Consider the following 24,123-nt stretch of genomic DNA (forward strand, 5'->3'; position numbering starts at 1 on the left):
TTTGTCCCACAAGTACCCCAACAGACACCAATGCAAACCTCTTTTAACTATCCTAGTATTTTTAGTAATGTTCATAGACTACCTCAAATGTTTCAACAACCAACATCCTACCATGTTCCTAATAATCCACAACAACAGTACTTTCAACATCAGACTTACCCAACTAACTTCACATACACACATACTCAGCCTCTTCCGACACATCAATATGTACAACCTACACTTGGTCTTCCATCTGCTCAAACAACTGCATCATTATTTGTTCCAAGTACAACAACTGTTACTAGTGGAAACACTGATCAGTCACTCACTACAACATCTAGTGTTGTGCAGCAAACATATTCTGTAGGTGTCAATGCAATGGAGACTACACAGGAAAGCATCACTAGCCTAGAGGATTTAGTTGAATTATAATGTGATATTGTATGTATTATTTTACATTTTGGTATGTTTTCTAGGGTATTGCTGGTCGGAAAACATTTCAAAATGTAACACATTACTTACTCTATATGCATGTGGTCATATTTGTGTTTTCCTTTCCAAAGATTCAATAGAAATTACTCTATCACTTCAAAAACATTACCTGCCTGTTAGAATGTTGCCTTGCTCTGGACATGTTGTTTGGACCATCCATTAGAAAAAACTGGGTTTAGGGAAAAAATGCATGCACATAAACTACTACACTAACATTCAGACACCATTATTATTAAAAATCCAGTGTAATACTATTGTATGTTTTGAGGATTTCGATAGCGTTAGGGCAATGACAGCCAGAGACGAGTTGTGGTACAAGATGTTTATGATATGTAACCACGGTAGATACACAACGGAAATACACAGTATAACAAACACATGAAAATACCTTTCCGAAACGGAGCGAAGGGGATTCCCGGGGCCACGCACCGGACTCCCCCAGGGAGACCACCAGAGCGAACCCCTATACAGGGACTGTCCGGCAATCAACCCCGGAAGGCCTAAATGCGCCGCAGCCGGGACACAAGGGGCAAGCGGTAAAGTCCAGAAGTGTCCGTACGGGATGAAAGTCCAGAATGGTTATGAACCGGAAGAAACCGGGCAGACGTGCTGACCAAAGACGGCAGACGGAGTCCGGGCACAGTTTGAAGAAACCGGGTGTGGTCCAGAGTCGGTCGGTAGATTTTCAGGAGGATCCAAAGGTAATCAAGTAGCAGCAGCAGTAAAGCAGGAGCACACAGCAAGCAGTATACTCAGGCACTGGACTAGGCTTAGAGGCGGCCTTTTAAGCAGCTGGACAGGAAGTAGGGCAACAGAACATAAAACTCCATGTTAACCGAGGGCAAGCTCTTTCAAAAGAGGACTGGAAAACCCGGAAACCTGACATCCAGCCACTATGCAGTATCTGCATATGGTCTGGTCCCATACTTGTATTCCAATAGTGTCAAACAAATTATGTTTGCGTGACATTATTACATAATAAAGTATGGTGTTTTGTATGGGCTAATGTCCCTGACAAAACTCTGTAAAAAAAATAATAGAATACAGGGTGTTTTGCAAAAGATAACAGACATACATAGGTTCAATAAAAAATCTGGACTAATTTTTTCAAATCCAAATTTGCCATATTTTTATTAGTCATGTACATTCAGTAGTACTGTTACTTGCAAAACAAAAATTCCTGATTTTATAGCAATAAAGTTAAATCACACTAGCTTATTGGAACCACAAACACAAACAACCAACAAAAAAAAACACAAATTATATCTATGTATGGTAATTTTCTCTTTTGTATTACATATGTGTTTGTGATTATGTAACCAAGTGATAAAAAACTATAACAATGTTAAATTTATACATGACTATGGCGATTTAAACTAAAATAATCTTTAAACTGATTCCTCACTTGTAGACCAGAAGTGGACACATTGGTTCTAACACTACCATTCTCTTCAAATGGTGCATTTAAAGCTGGCAACTCCTCAATGTCTTCGTCATTGCTTTCATGTAATCTACAGTAATTATGTAACACTACTGTAGCTTTAATGACAGCCTTGATGGTGGTTGGTTGGAGTTGGATGGTGGTTTGATAAATGCGCCATCCTGAGGCCAAAATGCCAAAGGCACATTCAACATAGCAACGTGCTCTGGCCAATTTGCTATTAAATAGGGCTTTTGATCTGTCCAGCCCCCTTCTGGGATATGGACGCATCAAATGCCTAGAAAATGCAAACCCCTGATCTGCAACCATGACAAAAGGAACAATAGGGCCATTATTACCAGGCAATGGTCTTGGTGCAGGCAAACTTAATCAGACATTAATCGTCTTGCTAAACGTGAGCTTCTGAAAATGCGTGCATCTGAGGCACTGCCATAGGCCCCAATATCAGCAAATAAAAAGCAGTAGTTTGTATCTACCATGGCCAAAATAACTACAGAAAAAAACTTATGATAATTAAAATATCTTGATGCAGAGTTAAGTGGTTTCTTCACTCTAATGTGCTTTCCGTCAATGGCGCCAATACAATTAGGGAAAGCTGTTTTCTCCAAAAATTCTTCAGAAATGTGCATCCATTCCTGTGTTGAAGGCAGCTGCATGACATGATGCCTAAGGGTCTCCCATAGCAAAGTGCAGGTATGCAGGATAATCTTGCCAATTGTAGACCTTCCCAATAAGAATTTGAAATGTAGACTGCTGATGGATTGCACAGTTGCAAGGTAACTGAAATAGAAAAAAAACATGACATTACTTTGACTATTCATGAAAGTTGTTTTTCAAAACAAATATTTGTGTCATCCAATGACTGGCGAGATACTGTGTATGACTATTATTTTATTGCTTTTGTTGGAAAAACATATGTGTTGATATTTACTTTCCATATTGGAAAAATAATTACTTTTCTGTTTAATAAACAAGATTGTTTGATTTATGACTCTTGTTTCTTTAATTTTGGTAGAGATAGAATGGTAGATGTGAGCACTCAGATCATATTTTAAGATTACAGTGATCTATATAAATTTTCAACAAATACCTAAATTTAAAATGACATAATTTCTACAAAATAATGCCTTTGAGATTTAACATGTATTCCAAAATACCAGATAAAGCATGAGTATACATGACAACACCTACCGTAAAGTCACCAACAGTCGTTCCTCAGGGGAGATGCTGAGGCGCATACAGGTGTCCTGATGCTTCAAACGATGGTACACAAGGCCAAGGATGTTGTCAAATGAATTCATGGTGAGATGGCAGTAGGCTTGGAATTTTGGTGGAAATTTCCACATTTCCCCATAGAGAATATTAAAATGCCCATGTGTTTTCCTGAGCTTCACAAGGGGGTGAATCCACATCCTTCTCTCCAGTGGTGGCTCTTCTTCAATCATATGTCGCCTAACCCCAAATCTCCTAGATATCAACCAGAGCAAATACATGGTTGCTTCATTGGAGAGAGACATTTTGGAGTGTGTATAGTGAGAATGAGCTCAGAAGCCATGTTTTTAAAGTTTTTTTAAGCAAACTAACCAAATTGGGTAGTTAATTGACCAATTTAACACACCAGGAGCACAGTATGATGGGTTAACAAGGTTATTTGTGTGAAAATACGGATCTGAAAAAACGGACGGCACACGGACTGCACACGTACGTATTTTATGTCAATACGAACATTCCACACGCACACACGGCTCGCATACGCCATCACACGGATGCCATGCGTACCGGAGAAACTCCCCTAAAAAACGGAACACTGACCCGAAAAACGGACCATAAGACACATACGTTTTTTTTGCGGAAGTGTGTTTTAGGCCTAATATGATAAGAGGTTGGAAAAGTTGGTCTTGATTAGATAAAAAAAAGACATCTCAAAGGAGATGTCATTTATATGTAAAAATATATGTGTGGTCAATACAAAAGATTGGCACATGACTTATTTCTTCCAAAGACAGTACTAAGTAAGCACTCATTACGGGTGGAAGAAAGGCAAATCTTGCAGCTAACTAGGAAATGATTCTCTACAGAAAGAGCATTCAGATTGTGGAATACTCTACTGCAGGAAGTAGTAATGGTAGAAACTATAACAGCTTTTAAAAAAAAGCTGCATGATTTCCACAGTACACACAACATTGGGGGTTATAGATAATTTAATGACAAAATGTTTAATGAATGCAGGAAAGCTGAACTTGATGGACCTAGGTCTTTTTTCAGCCTATTGTCATGTGGTGCTTGGCTCTAAAATCGCTGAGTGTCATGATGATATCAGACGCTGTTCAGACTGCAGACTCTGGCACTCCTCACTCATGCTGTCTCTGGTGCTTTTGAGTTGCACAGGCAAGCTTGGGCATCCATCAGCTATGCGCTCATTAGTGATCGGACTAGCAGGAGTTAATTTCTGCTAGCCTGCTGGTTAAGTTTTGGATCACATGTTGTGGGAGACTTATCACAGGTACTCACCGCCTTTTTAAGATTGAGGAAATTCCCATGCTGACTATAGCTTTTTGCTAAACTGGTCCATGTGCTGTTGTGTTCCAGTAACTGGTGATTTACTGCATGTTCCTTTAGTGTGCTGTGTAGTTCCTCCTGTTGTATAGTTATTTCCTCCCTGTTTTTTGTCTTCCTACTTATCATTTGTTGTCTGATATCTCTGTGTGAGTGTGCTGTGTGATAGAGTTTTGATTTTCCCTTTCTATCACTGTTGGTGTTAATGTGACGCCCTGGACTAGCCAGGTAGTCACAGATAGACCCCCGCACTACACCTGCCCCACAATAAGGTGTCATCAGCCAAACTTTAAACCCTAGTCACCTCTCTCAGTGCTTGATGGACACATCAGGGGGCGGAGACAAGTGGTTGGCCATGCCCACCAAGGAGTTCAGAGGGCCTGAGGCAAGAAACACAAGCAGATTAGTTGACAGGAGTAAAGGAGAGTGGAAGCAGGCCTGTGCCCAGGTCTGCAGCAGTCTGACAGGTGCCAGGGTTGGAGCCCGGGCACCTTTGGCTAGGAGGCATACGGTGGCCTCAGCCTGCAGGAGCTGGGAAGACTGCTCGGTGGAACCGTGGTGGACCAGGACAGGGTAGTGGCCCGCCGGTACCGACCCGGGGAACCGACTCGGAAACCGGAGCACAAAGGGGGTACTCAGACCCTGAAACGAGGTCCAGAATCCACTGGACTGAGTTAATTAACTGATTGCGGTCTGGACCATAGGTCCTTTCCCACCCAAGTCCCGTCTGAAGACAACAGCCCACCGAGGGGGAAAAAAAGCCACCGCAGAGGCAGAGAGATCCCATGGGCCAGCGTCTGCAGGCAAAAGGGCTCTCCCGATATCTTCCAAGCTGGGGAGCGGACTCCTGACGCTGAAGCGCAGGCAGCCCAAGTACACAACACAGTGCAGGAGAAAGGCCAAGACCACCAAACCGGGTGGGGGACCAGACGCAGCCGGCTGTGGGCACCGACCACCATCAACTTGGTTTACCAGAGATTTGTGTGTGTCAATAACCGTGAGTACAACAGTGCCATCCGGCCGTGCACCGCCCTGCACCACCCAGCTATTCCCAACGGGTCCCGGGGCCATCATCCCTACCCACAGAAGGGTTAACATCTTGCTGCACTACCATCTCCCCTGGGTGCCCAGTAATCGCAGCGGTGGTGTCCAACTTCACCACAACCCGTGCTGGCGTCACGAACTCAAACACGGCTCCTACCGCGCACCTATCTACCCCCCTCCAAAAGCGCCAGCACCCCTTTCAGAGCAAAGTGACCCCAGGTCCGGAGGCGCTCAAGCCACCCACCGAGTCCGAATCCGAGCGGCTCGGCTGCAGCCGAGCACGGGGCGGTAAATTAACATGCTCCTGTCTTGGTACCTCCTTGGGGTAGGGAGAAAGGGGGTATTAGACCAGAGCAGGTCATGAGCAGTGTCAGGCTGGAATCTCAGATATCCTCACCATCAGAGGTAACTCTGAGATAAGGGATAGCCATGGCCCCTCTCGTCTGAGAGCCAGTTTAGGAGCCCCGGTCCCTGCTCTCCCCGATTGTCGTGACCCCTATCAAACCATGTAACCTCCCTTGTTGCAGGGTGACAAAAGCAAGAGGAGTACATGGCACAATAAACAAGTTTTCTAGGGAACATTTTCTCCTGACAAAACTTTTATTTTATTAAAACTGCAACATGCAGTCTAGTAAGTAATACATTATTGGAATCAGGTGAAGCAAGAAGGTCCAGCATCCAAGTCCGCATATAATAAAACTTCGATTTAGTTAGTAATTCATGTTAAAAAACACAACTCCATAGACAACCAATCATGGTATATAGGTACAGAAGACGCATTTCGGACGTCTAGCATCCTTAGTCAGCAGATGATGGCAGGTGGCAGATGACTAAGGACACTAGACTTCCGAAACGCGTCTTCTGTACCTATATACCATGATTGGTTTTCTATGGAGTTGTTTTTTTTAACATGAATTTCTAAATAAATCGAAGTTTTATTATATGCGGACTTGGATGCTGGACCTTCTTGCTTCATTTGAAACTGGATGTGCCTTCCTCTCCGTGCACCGTCCCAAGGATTTACTCCATGTGTGGTGAGCTGGATTATCTTTGCGGTTTCTCATTATTGGAATCAGGATCTCTGCCCCTACATCATGCTGCTTTCAATTTAGCAAAAAAACTAGTGACAAAGTTACTTGAAGCAAATACAAAAGAAAAAATACCCTGGAGACAGGGGAAGATAGAAAGAGACAAACGCGGCGCCAATCTGACTGCAATGAGTTTTTTTATATATAAAGGTGTTGAAATAGTGGAACTGTCACCTGGTTCAGAGGTTAGAAAGCCTGGAATAATCCAAGAGGAGTTGATCCACTTTCCAATAGGATTATGGTGCAGTATGCAGCAATCGCACTGGATACTATAGAGGAGCCCTCCAGCAGGTCCACTTAGTGAAAGAAGTTCCAAAGGCAATTACCAGTTTTGCGGCGCTCCTGCTACCAATGGTGGAACATATTGGATGATTTTTGGTCATATGATTGGACCAATATACAACTAAGTAGAGAGATATTTTATTTGTACATTAAAATATGGTAAATTATACAACGCGTTTCGGCTCGGATGTTTTATCCTTCAGCCTTCTTCAGGTATAATTGTGAGAAAAAAGAGGTATACCTCTTTTTTCTCACAATTTACCTGAAGAAGGCTGAAGGATAAAATATCTGAGCCGAAACGCGTTGTATAATTAACCATATTTTAATGTACAAATAAAATATCTCTTTACTAAGTTGTAGACTGGTCCAGTCATATCATATGACCAAAAATCATCCAATATGTTCCACCAATGGTAGCAGGAGCGCCGCAAGACTGGTAATTGCCTTTGGAACTTGAAGCAAATACAATGATGGACACAGAATCAAAGATTTGCAAAGGCAAATTACTATAAATGACATGCCTGGATCAAAAGCCATTGTGTCAATTGAACAAATAACAGTTAACGTTTGTAAGCTGGTATGAGCCTGTAAGGGTCAAACTGTAGACATAGATGCAGATGGATGAACACGTGGAAAATACAGTAAGAACATATTTGAATAGATTAGATGAGAGAAGAAATCCTTTGAAAGTATTTAAGGCACCAATTGTGACCTATAATTTCTGTGTATGCCGTTGCCTACAAAATTAGTTTATCTGACCACAAATATTTTTCTTTAGCCAACGCATTACCTCTTCTCTGCTGTGGAACACAACTATACAGTACTGATATCTGATGCTAGGCTTCCTCGTAAAGCCTCTTTAAATGGGCAGTGGAGCTAATGTCCATCTATGTGCAGCTGCAAAGCCTAAGTTGTGAGTGAGCTGTGTGCTGTGCAGAGATGTTGCTTGCAGTGGCATTTACATTTAACAAGGATTGATTGCGACCAGTAATAATGAAAAAAACTCTGTTACTTTTATAGTGAATTTCCCTTTAAGCAGTATGAATTTAAAAGGCAAAAAAAACCAAATCTTTCTCTTTACTAACACATTCACTAGGGTTAACATGTAGGTCAGGACTAGAGATGAACGGACCCCTTGAAGTTTGGGTTCGGCTGGATCAGCCAGACTTTAGAAAAAGTTCAGTTCGGGACTCAAACTTGACCTGAACCCCATTGTAAGTCAATGATTTGGCAGTTTGGCTCTGCACCTACATACAGCGAGCCATAATCAGAGCACTTCCTGGGGAGGGTGTTTTTTTTTCATTTTTTTTATACATACTACATTGGTCAACCTAATTTGTATAGGGACTTATTGAGTTATGCATTTTATTTTTTATTCCTAGGGGTGCCTGACATCAGTTTATGTTCTTTTCCCCTTATCGAACACTTAACTGGGTCCAAAATATCTAACAATGCTCGATTTTTGTTCACATTTTACAATTCCTTATGCACCCACAGATGGTAATGTAAGTTGCATACAGTCTGCATTTTGGCTGTGTTTTAAACAACCAGATTATAGCTCTAAAATAGCACAAAGTCATGTTTTAGTTTGTGAGACTTGTTTGAGAACAACGTGCTGTTTAATGGGAGCATTACTCGCTTCTTTCATTGCTTGTATCTATGCATAATTTGTTAAGTAATATGTGTTATATATAACACTCCCTCACTTGTCTTTTGTAAAAATTACAATGTGCTACTTCAATATTGATCAAGGTAAAGTTGTTGACAGAAAAAAATTGGTATATAAAAACTAATACCTAGATCAAATATATGAGAAATATCCATAGCAGGCATAGTCTATGAGATGATGGTTTGAGAAATAAGCTTTTCCATACCAAAAATACTTAACATGATGTCAATAAGCAAAACTACAACTAACTGTAGTATTGTCATGCCTTGTGTTTGATCTGGTAGCCTCCTGTGATGTGGTCTGTTTCCCTCTCCAATGAGCCACAGTCAGGTTCAGTAATCACCCTGGTTCTGAATACTTTGTCTCTGTGAGGACACTGTGTGTGTTCATTGCCTTTCTGCCAACAAGTGTTTCATATGTTTTAATTTAGTCTGTCCTACCACCTAGTGGATGTACCTATTTAAAAGGAATGTGTTGCGCTTTTTTATTTTTGTATTAATAATAGGGACTGTAGAATCCATTAATTTTTATAAAAAATTAAATTCATTGTTTATTTAGTTTTTATTTCATTCATTTTTACGGAAACACTGTGGGCTGCCATCTTTGTGGAGCTCACAGCGTATGTTGTGTGCTGCACTTTTCCTCTGTCACCCGCTCGGGATGGGTGAGTACCGGTGCCGGGGCACTGCTCCCACCCCCCAATGCCGCTCCCCACTGCCGCTGCTACCCTCTCTTCCCACCATCGCCACTATCCCCTCCCCCTGCCACCACCACTCCCCTCGCCCGCTCTCATGTGTTCACCTCCAGCCTCCGCGCTTAGCAGCTCAGAGGGGCGTGGTATACAGCAGGAGGAACGGTGTAACGTAGAATACAGTGGAGCACGGTATACAGTGGAGTGCGGTATACAGTGGGGTGCGGTATACAGTGGGGCACGGTATACAATGGAGCATGGTATACAATGGAGAGCACGATATCAGGGAAGCGCGGAATACAGTGGGGGAGCGGAATAAAACGGAGCATGGTATACAGTGGAGGGCACGGTATACAGCGGAGTGCGATATGCAGCGGAGGGCAGAATGCAGTGGGAGATGCTATACAGTGGAGCACTCTGCCAGTTGTCCTTGGTGATACTTTAGACATTAGGATCACTTTGCGGTCACCCACAAAATGGCTGCGCACTGTCATTCTAAACTTCATCTTCCCTTATCTTTTTGGAAACACCCAGATGGGTGGGGGGGTGACATCACACACAGGAGAGCAGATTCTGCCCACTTTTACTGCAGCTGTAATCTGAGCTAGTTCTACAGTAGGATTTCAGCAGCTGCTCCCCCTAGTGTTTACGAATTGAAAATATCAGACTTTAAAAATATATTTTTTTTATATTTTGCTTAATTAAAAACAAATAATATTTAAACAAAACATTAAAACATTAAAACTTTGCATTTTTTTCAGTTATTGACAATTTTTTTTTCTGTTTTTATAACACCTTCCCTTTAAAACTCCCCCAGGCTTCCCTTTCCTGCTGATGATATTTCTGAAGTGGACCCTGCTTGCAACTACAGCCTGTTTGTCTTGTGCTTCTCCTGGCAGAATATAACTTTTGGTTTACCAAATTTTACTCTGCATCATCCCCCAGATTCTTTAGTAGGTATGTGGAATAATCGATGACCACTTAGGAAGCAAAGGTCATCCAGTTAGGGCTGTTTCAGTATGCACAGGAGCCTTTAGGCTACACAGCTGGGAATTCTAGTCTGAAGAACAAGACCCAGTCAGGTGTTATAGTTTATGTAAGAACATATTTTACAGTATTTACCACATGTGCTCTTTAGTGTGCATAACAATTATATGCCGAGGTTGCGGATACACTCAGGCCCTACAGCCTAAGATGATCCAAAATTCCTATGTCCCATTTGAGAAGACCAATACTAATAAATACTGCGATATTTGGGGGCACCGCTGGAGATTTTGCATTGGGGCCCACAAGCTTCAGGTTATACCACTGTTAATCAGTTTTATATCAGATCTTCGTCTCTACATAATTATTATTCTATGTCGTGCCGTCACACTTGCTCCAGCGATTTATGTTTCTAGCACCTACTAAGAAAACCAAACTACTCTATTGACTACCACATTCTTAGGACTTGATTGACAGGGAATTCTATGTAAATAGGAATGTCTGAAATTATTAGCAGTGTTTGCATTCATAGATGAACTGTTGTGGAACTGTAATAAAAATGCAGATTGACTTCCCATGAGTAGTCGTTTCTATCAAAATGCTTGAGTTATTCCATATCCATAACTGGTGGCTCAGGAGGGTTAGTGCTAAATACGTGGCAATGTTTTCTGTCATTAATGTTATAATATTGCAGAATTGTTTTCATGACACTACTTTTTAAGGCAAACAAAGGTTTAGTGGTAGATTTCTAATTATTTTTAAAACCTTTAAACATTAGAGAAAATAACAATGATTTTAATCAACAGTTCTACAGAGTAAAGACATTCACAAGTCACAAACTATCAGGTGTTAAACATTACTTTAACCACTCAATAAATATTTCCAACATAACACATATTGGTCATAGGCTGACATGCTCAATCATAGAATGATAGTAGCAGTGTACTCAAATAAGAAAAGTCAGATGCTTAACATTTAAAGCGTTATCCCATCTGGGACATGCTGCTCTGCATCTATCTCTAGAATGGGTTTTCATTGCCTGCTGAAGAGGTGGCTTTGCATGCGCAGTTCTCTCTATTAATTTCTATGTGAGCTTGAGAATTGCAGAACAAGCATGCTCTGTAATTTTGAGAGCTTATGAAACATTAGAACATTTAAGTCATGTAAAATGCCAAAAATAAACATTTTGTATAATACCCAATATACACTGTGTGCAGAATTATTAGGCAAATAAGTATTTTGATCACATGATAATTGTTATACTTGTTGTCCTACTCCAAGCTGTGTAGGCTTGAGAGCTAACTACCAATTAAGTAAATCAGGTGATGTGCATCTCTGTAATGAGGAGGAGTGTGGTGTAATGACATCAACACCCTATATAAGATGTGCTTAATTATTAGGCAACTTCCTTTCCTTTGGCAAAATGGGTCAGAAGAGAGATTGACGGGCTCTGAAAAGTCCAAAATTGTGAAATGTCTTGCAGAGGGATGTAGCAGTCTTGAAGTTGCAAAACTTTTGAAGTGTGATCACCAAAAATCAAGCGTTTCATGGCAAATACCGTATTTTTCGGACCATAAGACGCACTTTTTTTCCTCCAAATTTGGGAGGAAAGTGTGGGGTGCGTCTTATGGTCTGAAGCTGAGGGGTAGGGAGCTGTGGGGACTCGGGAGTCAGCGCTATGCAGTGGGATCACAGGAGGCAGGGAGGGTCGCAGCTACAGGAAGCCGGCGCTGGAGAAACCACCTGTGCCCGCTGCTTAAAGTCAGTGACTATTCATTAGCTGCTCCCCGCCCACCTCTCTCTGCAGTCAGCGGGTGTGAGGAGCAGCTAATGAATACTTGTTTAATGTAAACACCGGTCAGACGTGGGAGCTCCAGACGCCGGCTTCCTGCAGCGGCTGGGGAGACTGTGTGTCCGCTGTGAAGGAGGCAGGAGCAGGGTGCCGCTGCAGTCATGTCTGGCCCGGGGGAAGTGTAGATCACTGCAGTGTCCGGGCCAGAGCACACGGCATACCTTCACAGCACAGCCGCAGTCTCTGTGCTGAGGGCTCAAATTACTTTCACTTTGCTCCTGCCTTTACACTAGAAACAGTCTCCCGTAGCTGACAAGGACCTACAGTGATGTAATGCAGAGGGTTGGGCCAGATCAGCACAGTGCCCCGCCTCTTCATTACATCACTGCAGGTCCTTGAGATATGTGAGACTTTGCTGGTAATGCCAGGACCAAACTGAAGCATGGTGAGCAGCACATCAGTAAAAGTAAGGCAATAAATAATATAGCATAGGCATTACTGTACACCTGGATGGGGTTGGATCATATATATATATATATATATATATATATATATATATATATTTATTTACACACACATGCACACACACTATATAACTATATACACAGACACACACACACACTACACACACACACTATAACTATATACACACACACAATCCAGATTGGAGGATCACACACATAATGATGGGGAACATACATATTCCACAATGGGGGCCATATATACCTGGAAGGTACCCAGAATGGAGGATATGAGGACAGAATTTGGGGATATTATTACCTCAGTAACACTGTCAGCAGTAAAATAACAGTGTGTCATGACCACATTCTTTTACTTTAATTTTATTTTTTTCTATTTTTCCTCCTCTAAAACAATGGTGTGTCTTATAGTCCGGTTCGTCTTATAGTCCGAAAAATACGGTAGCCAACAGGGTCGCAAGAAGCGTGTTGGGCAAAAAAGGCGCAAAATAACTGCCCATGAATTGAGGAAAATCAAACGTGAAGCTGCTAAGATGCCATTTGCCATCAGTTTGGCCATATATCAGAGCTGCAACGTTACTGGACTATCATAGCACAAGGTGTGCCATACTCAGGGACATGGCCAAGGTAAGGAAGGCTGAAAAACCACCACCTTTGAACAAGAAACATAAGATAAAACGTCAACACTGGGCCAAGAAATATCTTAAAGACTGATTTTTCAAAGGTTTCATGGACTGATGAAATGAGAGTACCTCTTGATAGGCCTGATGGATGGGCCAGGGGCTGGATCAGTAAAGGGCAGAGAGCTCCACTCCGACTCAGACGCCAGCAAGGTGGAGGTGGGGTACTGGTATGGGTTGGTATCATCAAAGATGAACTTGTGGGACCTTTTCGGGTTGAGGATGGAGTGAAGCTCAACTCCCAGACCTACTGCCAGTTTTTGGAAGACAACTTCTTCAAGCAGTGGTATAGGAAGAAGTTGGTATCGTTCAAGAAAAACATGATTTTCATGCAGGATGATGCTCCATCACATGCATCCAAGTACTGCACAGCGTGGCTGGCCAGTAAAGGTCTAAAAGATGAAAAGATAATGACATGGCCCCCTTGTTTTCCTGATCTGATTCCCTTAGAGAACCTGTGTTCCCTCATAAAATGTAAGATCTACAAGGAGGGAAAACAGTACACCTCTCGGAACAGTGTCTGGGAGGCTGTGGTGGCTGCTGCACACAATGTTGATCGTAAACAGATCAAGCAACTGACAGAATCTATGGATGGTAGGCTGTTGAGTGTCATCATAAAGAAAGGTTACTGAAAAAAAGAGAAGGTAGTGCATATGAGAAGCACCCGTGGGCTGAAATTATATTTGATACAGTTATGGATTTGCTCACCTGATGAGGTTGTGCGCCCTCGCACAACCCCGGTGGTAGGTAGATAAATCCTCCGGGGTAAGGGTTTTTTTTATCACCGCTGATATTACCGTTGCTGTGCTGAATGGATCCGGATTTCGTATCGCTGCTGGCTCCTAGGATTCACCGGCACCTTGGATCCTGGAGCACCTGTGCGATCCTCCGTCCTTCAGCTGAATGATTCACGTTAAACCTGGCAGGTCCTGTTCCACTCAGCAGTCCTAACCGAATTCCCTTGTCGGGAGTAAGCATATAGTGGATTAGATTTCGGTCTGGTTGAGCGCTAATGAATGGGCTGCCAGTCTAGTAAAGTGATTTGCTTTATTATTAATAGTAATAAAAAAGCTCCTGCTTTTTACACAATGCGTTTCAGCAAAATATCTGTTGCTTTCCTCTGAGGAAAGCAACAGATATTTTGCTGAAATGCGTTGTGTAAAAACAGGAGCTTTTTTATTACTATTAATAATAAAGCAAATCACCTTACTAGACTGGCAGCCCATTCATTAGCGCTCAACCAGACCGAAATCTTATCCACTATATCATAAAGAAAGGTGGCTATATTGGTCACTAATTTTTGGGGGGTTTGTTTTTGCATGTCAGAAATGTTTATTTCTAAATTGTGTGCAGTTATATTGGTTTACCTGGTGAAAATAAACAAGTGAGATTGGAATATATTTGGTTTTTATTAAGTTGCCTAATAATTCTGCAGAGTAATAGTTACCTGCACAAACAGATATCCTCCTAAGATAGCCAAATCTAAAAAAAAACACTCCAACTTCCAAAAATATTAAGCTTTGATATTTATGAGTCTTTTGGGTTGACTGAGAATATAGTTGTTGATCAATAATAAAAAAAATCTCTAAAATACAACTTGCCTAATAATTCTGCACACAGTGTGTGTGATCTCTGATTTTAAAGGGGATATCTAGTCTAAATCCATAACTTTGCAGTCACTCAATGTGTCACTCTATGTGACTGCAGACTTGTGAATACTCGCCTACCACACTATGCGCTGTGAGGATACGCTGGTGTTAGTGACGGGAACGGAGATCACGTGAAAGCAAATATGCAATATGCATACTCTCGGCCACATTCCGACTAAATGGGGTCTGCCTTGCTCAATACACTAGCACTGAGTGAAGCTCCACCCATACAGTTGGAATGTGACTGGGAGTAAGCATATCACATACTCGCGGTCTCGTGACTGCCAATACTGGCTCTGACACCTGCAAATTCTCATAATGCACAAAACATGCGATGCAAGGATTCACAAGTCTGCAGTGATCTAGAGTGACTGCAGACTTGTAACTTTAAACAGGGCAACCTTCTTTAAGACAGTTCTGGAAAATGTGGCTAACTTCTAAACACCTGGTTTATGAGTGTAATAACTACTATGAAACGGGTTGTCTCATTAGGACAGCCTATTTTTATCAAAGCTAGTAAAGTATTTAGCTGATTACTGCAGGCCTACCTGCTAAACCCCTCATGATTAGCTAGCATCACTAAAGGAAGGTGCAGGAAGCTAAAAATTTTACCCTGCTGCAGCTGCCACAGGGTACAGCTCGTGTAGTTTGCATTAGTCATTCCAGTGAATAAATGATGAAAAAACAGGAATAGCCACCGTCCACCAGAGCAATACCAATCCTCTATAATGTCTACATGCTTTATGAGGACATATGTCAAGTGTAATCCTTTTGTATCACATCTTTTCAATTTCAAATTTACCAGGTTTGTCAAACTTTTCCTAAAAATTCAACTTGTGGCAGATTAATTTTTCACAAATCGCAGGTACTTCAATTGACCTAAAAATTCATATAGAACACTCTGAGGTCTCGTAGGGTTGTATCTAATCACTTTTAATACTCCTAACCCAAACACAGCCTGGGTAATGTCAAAATGTTCTCACCATAGAAACATATGGTAACTGGGTAATAACTAACAGCTAATTTAAAAAATGCACTGACATAGTTTTCTTTTTTTTTTTAATTAAAAAATGGACTAAAAAACACAACACTAACTCAAACTGATGGTGTCACTGTCAGAGGTAACATCATACTGCTGTGACTCAAATGAATGACATGCCATGTATGCCATAATTCCCTCTGCTTCCTCCCTAAAGTTATGGTTGCTGAAGACACAGGAGGCTAGTTGTGGCCTGTATTCTAGCTGTTAAAGATGATTGAATCTTTTGAAATTCTAATTCTTTTGTCAAATTTTTCCTGAAAATTTGATTTATGGCAAAACAACTTGCAGGTAGTCCTATTGGCCTGAAAAAAAACATATTTAACACTATGATATTTCCTAGGATTGTATCCAACTCCTTTCAATCTCTTTAATGGAAAATCTGCCTTAGTAATTTCAGTTCCACGAACAGATATGATAATGTGTAACCATATTAATGAGATAGCTGCAAGGGGAAGAATGCACAGTTGTGGGCTGAAGTCATGTCAGCCTTCTGTAACGTATGTAATTTACTGCAATGTATGAAAAGGCAATTATTTAGCGTAAAGTACTCAAATTTGATAGGACTTTCAAATTTCATAAAATTTTACTTGAATTTGATTTCTATCACTTAAATTCAGTTTAACTCTAAAACCTGTCCTATATTTTATCGAAACAGCTACAAGCATTGAAAAAAGTGTTGGAACCCTTGAAATAGTTCCAGAAAATGAAGTATTTCTCCCAGAAAATTATTGCAATTACACATTTTGTTACACATGTTTATTTCACACACAAACAAAAACACAAAAATAAGGCAAATTGGACATAATTTCACACAAGAGCCCAAAACTGAGCTAGACAAAGTAAAACAACTTTGTTTCAAGCATGTGATGTTTGTTTAAACTCACCAATGGCAAGTATCAGGTGTGGGCAATATGAAAATCACACCTGAAACCATATAAAAAGAGAAGTTGACTTAAAGGAGTTGTCCGACAAAAACTCAAACATTTTTGGTAAGCTAATCTGTGCTGTATTGTCATATAAAACACCCCTACATTGTTATTTTTTGTTTTCTAACTTTTGTTCCTCTTGAATTATGACTTTACTCTCTGCAGCTCTTTGTTTATATTCAGATCCAGCAAACATGATAACTTCCTGTGCTAAACCTCCCAGTCAGAGCTGGCACCACCCAGCCTCAGAGTCCAGCCTCGCCCCCTGCACACTCATTCCCTGTCAGTATTCTGCCCCAGCACCTGACCTGTTATCACTCTAGCATTGGAAAAAACAGCTCCACATAGGGCTCTGCACCCCCCCCACCACATCGGGCTCTGCACCCACACACACACATCGGGCTCTGCACCGCACACACACATAGGGCTCTGCACCGCCCACCACATTTGGCTCTGCACTCCCCACACACACATCGGGCTCTGCACCGCACACACACATAGGGCTCTGCACTCCCCACACACATAGGACTCTGCACCCCCCACCACATCGGGCTCTGCACTCCCCATACACACATTGAGCTCTGCACCGCCCACCACATCGGGCTCTGCACTCCCCACACACACATTGAGCTCTGCACCGCCTAACACATAGGGCTCTGCACCGCACACACACATAGAGATCTGCACCCCACACACATAGGGCTCTTCACCCCACACACATAGGGCTCTTCACCGCGCACACACATAGGGCTCTGCACCGCACACACACATAGGGCTCTGCACCGCACACACACATAGGGCTCTGCACCGCACACACACATAGGGCTCTGCACCGCACACACACATAGGGCTCTGCACCGCACACACACATAGGGCTCTGCACCCCACATACACATAGAGCTCTGCACCCCACACACATAGGGCTCTGTACCGCACACATGCATAGGGCTCTGCACCGCCCACCACATTGAACTCTGCACTCCCCACACACATTGGGCTCTGCACCGTACACACACATAGGGCTCTGCACTCCCCACACACACATCGGGCTTTGCACTGCACACACACATAGGGCTCTGCACCGCACACACACATAGGGCTCTGCACCGCACACACATCGGGATCTGAACTCCCCACACACACATCGGGCTCTGCACCGCACACACACATAGGGCTCTGCACCGCCCACCACAGCTCTGCACTCCCCACACAGACATCAGGCTCTGCACCGCACACACACATAGGGCTCTGCACCGATCACCACATCGGGCTCTGCACTCCCAACACACACATCGGGCTCTGCACACCACACTCACATATGGCTCTGCACCGCACACACACAACGGGCTCTGCACTGCACATACACATAGGGCTCTGCACACCACACTCACATATGGCTTTGCACCGCACATACACATAGGGCTCTGCACCCACACACACACATAGGGCTCTGCACCCCACACACACATCGGGCTCTGCAACCCTCTCCCCCACACACTCACACGGCGCTCTGTACCGACCCCCCCACCATCATTCTGCACCGACCCCCCCTACCCCCATAGGGAACAGATATAGGGAATACATACTTACCCCTCCTCAGTCCCCGCCACTCCTGCACGTTCGTCCGCTGTCTGGTCTGGACATATCAGCACGGTAGTGATGTCACCGCTGTCCTGAACTGTCAGACACAGACAGCGGGACATTGATGAGAAGCAGCGCTGCGCTCCCTCTCATCAGTGGTTTCAAATGTATCGGCATCACAGATGCTGCTGAGGTGCTGGCGGTGACACCACAGCAGCTGCAGGCAGGCCCCTCACCTCAGCTCACGTGTCCCACAGCAGTGTCGGGGAAGGTTGCGGGGAGAGTACAGGGTGCGGGGGAATGTGTGGGAGGGTGCAGGGAAGGGGGGCGGAGACTCACGCACTGAACCCACCCAGCAGGGCGGCAACATGCTATTCCCAGATTAGCATGTCAACATGGTCCTGCCCATGTTGACATGAAATGACCGGAAGCAGCAAAATCGCGGCAGGAGCGGTCACATGACCACTCTGAGCCGGGGGTGAGGGGCTGACAGCAGGGCAGGTAAGTGGTCTCTATCTACTTACCTGCCCCAATGTAGCCCAATAGGGAAATAATAAAAAAAAGTCAAAATAAGCCAGATAACCCCTTTAACATTTGCATTGTGTGGCTGTGTGTGCTTCACTAAGAGTAGAGAACAGAAAGAGGAGAAAACAACTGTCTGGGGACTTCAGAACAAAAATTGTGAAGAAATATCAACCATCTCAGGTTACAAGTCCATCTCCAGAGAACTTGATATGTCTCTTGACCACGGTGCCCAACATAATCAAAAAGTTTACAACCCATTGCACTGTAGCTAACCTCCCTGGATGTGAATGGCAGAGAAAAATTGATGAAAGGTTGTAACGCAAGATAATCCAGATAGTGGATAAGCAGACCCAATCAATTTCCAAAGAAATTCAAGCTGTCCTGCCGGCTCAGGGTGCATCAGTGTCAGCACGAACTATCCATCGACATTTAAATGAAATGGAAAGCTATAGCAGGACACCTATGAGGACCCCGCTGCTGACACAGAGACATATAAAAGCTTGACTGCAGTTTGCCAAAATGTACGTGAGTAAGCCAAAATCCTTCTGGGAAAGCTTCTTGTAGACAGATGAGACCAAGATAGAGCTGACTATACCTCAGGAGAATGAAGAGGCAGCAATCAAGATAGGACGATGGGCAGTGAGTAGTGGAGGGGAGAAATGGGTGAGCGGTAAGGTTGTGATAAGTTTTTGTTTTTTTTTACATCCTACATTTATCATCTTTCTAGATCCCAGACCACAATAATTTTGCTTCACATTGAATTAGCCAGGAAAATCTGCACAAAATGTTATATTTAAATTTTGTCATATCCGCTTATTTCTACTTCAAGAAAGATAGATAAAAGGATTATATATTATTATTATTATTATTATTATTATTTTAGGTATTCCACTATTTCCCCTAATATTACAATATACATTTCATATTAATACTTATTTCAAAAAGGTGTTTTTCCAAAAATTACACCTCATTCTTGATATTTTGCAGATCTCATAAAGTAATGTAAAATATAAAATTACAGATAATTTAGTTGATTAATTAGTTTATTACTAATATTATTAATACAATTTAGTTTATTACTAATTTGACACATGGATAAATGTTAATGTTTAATTGTTTATTGCACAAACAAATATTCTTTTCTGTTATTCCTCTTCCTAATTTCTTTCACCAGAATTGTAGCTCTAGTGTTTTCAGTGGTGGAATAAAAGCAGTTAATTCCTGACCGCAGCTACATTCTAGGATACTGCAGCATCACTGTCTCCAGAGCATGGCTCCGGTAGCCACAACATATCCTGCACATACGTTATTCTAGCCTTTCATTTACTCCCAAGACGGCTATCATTAACCAGTTCTCCTGCTCATCAATTATGCAAAGCTCAGAAACACAGACTTGCTGCCTTGATGCAAACAAAAAAGTCTTAAAAATTGATCACAACGCTAACCTTATGGTCCATAGACACTGAGATGTAATATAATAAAATGATCATCTGAGTTCATCTAAATGGTTCATAAAATGTCATACACCTCAGCCAGCAAATTCTATCTTGCTGGCCGTCAGAACAAACAGCACAGAGCTAATATTTGTTTAGTCCATCATCTTTTTTTTTTTTTTTTTTTTTTAAAACAAACAATCCTAATATTTTATTAATCTACGAAGATAGATGTTTCTCCAGGAGAAGGATCATTCACTAGGTCAGCACAACATGATTATGAACACATCGCTGTATTCCTGTCTAGTGAGGGCTGACAAACAAAATACTATTAATACCCAACCATCCTGTTATAAATGGATGATCTTTTATTATTAAAATACTAAGTCAGAATCTTGGTTTTGTTATTCGTTTTTGTTTAATTGAAAGGAAAAATATTTCTTTTTCTTATAATTTGTATGGGCTATAAGACGCACCCCAAATTTAGAGAAAAAAAGGGGTCCGTCTTATAAAATGGGGGTGTCTTACCGGAGAGGGGGCAGAAGCGGTGGTTCGAGGTCACAGGACGCAGGGGCTATGGAGTAGGTCGATGCTGCTGTTGGTGTCCCAGCTGCTCGCTGCGGATGACGGCGCAGTGAGGCAGGAGGAACATCCAGAAACTGTCGATCTTAAAAGAAATGGTGCCCGGAGTCAGTGCATGCGCAGATTGAGCTATCAGCTCAATCACAAGTCAAGATCTCATCTGCGCACGCACTAACTCCAGGTGCCAGTATTTGAGGCCCGCACCACTGACATTCAGTATGGCAGCCCCTGCCTCACAGCTCGCAGCACAGCGCAACCGTGCAGCACAGCACAGCACAGCCCATAGTGCACCGCATGCAGCACAGCACAGCCCGCAGCATCGCCCCTGCCACCTGGGAGCCCTGTCCAGCACCAACTGGTAAGCTACATTCAGCTTATAAGATGCACCTCACATTTTCCTCCCATATTTTTTGGAGGAAAAGTGTGTCTTATAATCCAAAAAATACGGTATATAAAATAAGTAAAACAGAAGCAAGGAAATGTACAGTATGTTTCTGTATACAATTGCAGAATATGATGTTATGGTAAAAAATAAGTTGCTGTCGAGTTTAGACAAATATAAATCAAACATTACTTAAATGTTTTTACTGTTATATATTGTTGGTATTATTATTTGTTTCTTTTGTTTTTTCATATATAAGCATATAAAAAAAACACATTTACATTGGCCACTTCAGCAATCGCATTGTGCTGATATTTCCTATTTGTTGTATCTCATTTGTCAGATTTCCTGCAGAGGATGAGGATAGTAAGAGCTTGTGAGACAATCACAGATCTACGGCCTATGATACTGCTGAAGGCAGGCAGGCAATGCCATACACACAATTCAGGCTTTGTATGGAACGCCTCTACCCACAAACAAAGCTCATTTTCATCAATACATCTTGGAATAATAATAAGTTCTAGAATTGGATGTGTTTAAAAAAAATGCTCCTGTGCTAAGATAGTCTCGGTGGAATATTCTCATTTAATGCTAGTTCCAAAAAGTGCTAAGGAGGAATACCTTTGATCTAATACTGGAGATAACAAGGGTTGCTGTCCACTGTCATTTTGTGACTACAACATGGCGAGGGACATAGGGTTCCTATATTGTCCCTCACAATAGGGGACCCCAGGCTATACCTAACCTCCAGATTACTCATGATGGTGGTGATGCCAGAGTCCCATGCCTTACTATTCTCCTGTCCAGAAATAAACTGTCCCCCAGGGATAAAAGGCAGGAGTGTGATAGCAACACGTCTAAAGACAAACAGTGAAAAAACAAAAGTCCAACACACTGCAAACTCAGAGGAACAAACAGTAGGAAACAAAAGAGAAAAGCAAGAGGAGTAAGGCAGCATCAAAATAAGGGTTAACACCACAAACGCTCACAGCAATGAAGTACTACAACCACCATTAAGCCTGGATAACAACACCTCACCAGACCAGCATTAGAGGGAAGCCTAATAAGCAGCCTAGCACGGATTAACTCTTGCTAGCCTGCTTTTGAACTACAAGTCTGTGGGTCGACACCAGAGTCTGCCTGTGCTGGTCACAGGTATAAGGTAAATTATCAGTTAGAGTGCCAGAATCTGTACTCTCCACAGATTCTGGTGATGCCATGATAGTTGGCGATGTTTGTAAAAACCTCCTTGTGACATCAACCCTATCTTTTTAACCTAAGCGCCTCTTGTGTCATGTCACAACATAACCAGTAAACAAACAACCTAGGACGGCACCACATTAAATATTAGGGTGACGGTAGCGTGCTCCCTCCCATAAAGAAACATAAGCAATAAACCAGAAAAATGGGACAATATGGGCACAGCTAAACCAATCATCCACTGGATAACCCAGACTGTATAAAGGGGGACAAGAAAACCTCTTAATAGTATGCAAAAGTGATAATTTTTAATAGTGCAGAAAAAAGTTAAAACCATATAAAAATAGGAGAGACCAAAAAGAGATAGGTCCCCCCATACACAAGATTGCACACCCCACTTAGATGTACAAAGTATACATATATCACAGGCTCAAAATATTGCAGTGTCAAAAACATAACCTAGAAGCATAAAAATGTCACTGATCATATGACTAGCAATAGTATGGTACAGAGCAAGGAAAGCCTGAATACAATACCAAAGAGCATAAACAAATGAAGGAGGTCATGTGGTTGCGCCTGCCCCACGCGTTACGCCACCATGTGTGGCTTCATCAGGGGTGTATAAGAGAATGACCAGAGCCCAGGTATATAAGTATGTAAGAGGGGGAGTCAATAATTTCCAACAGATGTGATGAACAAACCACTTGCAAATCAAAGGAAGAGGGAGCATAATCATCAGCAGCTCTCATGTTAACCCGGAACCAGGCTGTCGGCGTGCGTTCCATAGTGGAATGCATCGGTCATGTGACCGGAGTGACGTAAGAGTCCCGCCCCGCAGCTGCAATTGGAGTGTGAGGGCATAAATCCACATCATTAAGCGTATGGTATCCCCTTGGATACATTAGTGAAGACGCTTGCAATCAGATGTGCACATCAAATGGTTCCACACTAATATTAACCCTTTAATATATGCCTAGTGTAATCAGGGAAGTGGTCAGTACAAAGTGGTCAATAGACTATGGAAATGTTCTGCAAATACAGTAACCACAATATAATACATTATATGCAAGCAATACAACATGAGAAAAGAAGCAAGGGAACAATAGAGGATGCAAAAGAATGATATAACTCTATTGGTGCGATTATATACATAACATAAACCTTTAAAGGAGAGCCTATTCATTTTTTACACAACATATAACATACACCCAAGGGGAAATAACATAAAAAACGGAGGATACAAATATATGTTATTCCTAATTTATTTTTTATAGAAACCGATGAAGAGAAGGTTTCATTACTGCCATTGGGCATCTCAGTGTCAAGTTGAAAGATCCACCAAGATTCAGTTCTCAGGAGGTTTACCAGTGACAATAACCTCAGAGGGCATGTTATCAATCTAATAGGAGACCACAAAATCACCAATGGAAAAAGCACCACAGCATACGAACACTAGGTAACACCACACAATATAAATGGACATTAAACTGAATTGGCAACATGCGAAGGAGGCAATTTGTACATGTCATTCATTTGAACAAGGATGGCTTTAATACCTGAATGATCCATGTTCACTGGCTTTGTGGCAGTTTCTATGGTAAGTAATTAGTAATTGTAAACTGT

General features: G+C 42.2%; 1 protein-coding gene across 1 annotated transcript in view; it reads right to left on the reverse strand.

The window, feature by feature from the left end:
• Positions 1 to 1,600: 1,600 nt before the first annotated feature.
• The window catches only part of LOC142303905 (protein unc-13 homolog B-like), a 246,707-nt gene continuing 224,184 nt past the window's right edge, over positions 1,601 to 24,123 (reverse strand). The window contains exon 8 of the mRNA XM_075345769.1: positions 1,601 to 2,695. Coding sequence (XP_075201884.1) covers positions 2,582 to 2,695 — 114 coding nt within the window. The 3' untranslated portion in view covers positions 1,601 to 2,581. The remainder of the gene's footprint in view (positions 2,696 to 24,123) is intronic.

The sequence above is a fragment of the Anomaloglossus baeobatrachus genome, chromosome 4 (genome assembly GCF_048569485.1).
Source record: "Anomaloglossus baeobatrachus isolate aAnoBae1 chromosome 4, aAnoBae1.hap1, whole genome shotgun sequence".
Classification (NCBI taxonomy): domain Eukaryota; kingdom Metazoa; phylum Chordata; class Amphibia; order Anura; family Aromobatidae; genus Anomaloglossus; species Anomaloglossus baeobatrachus.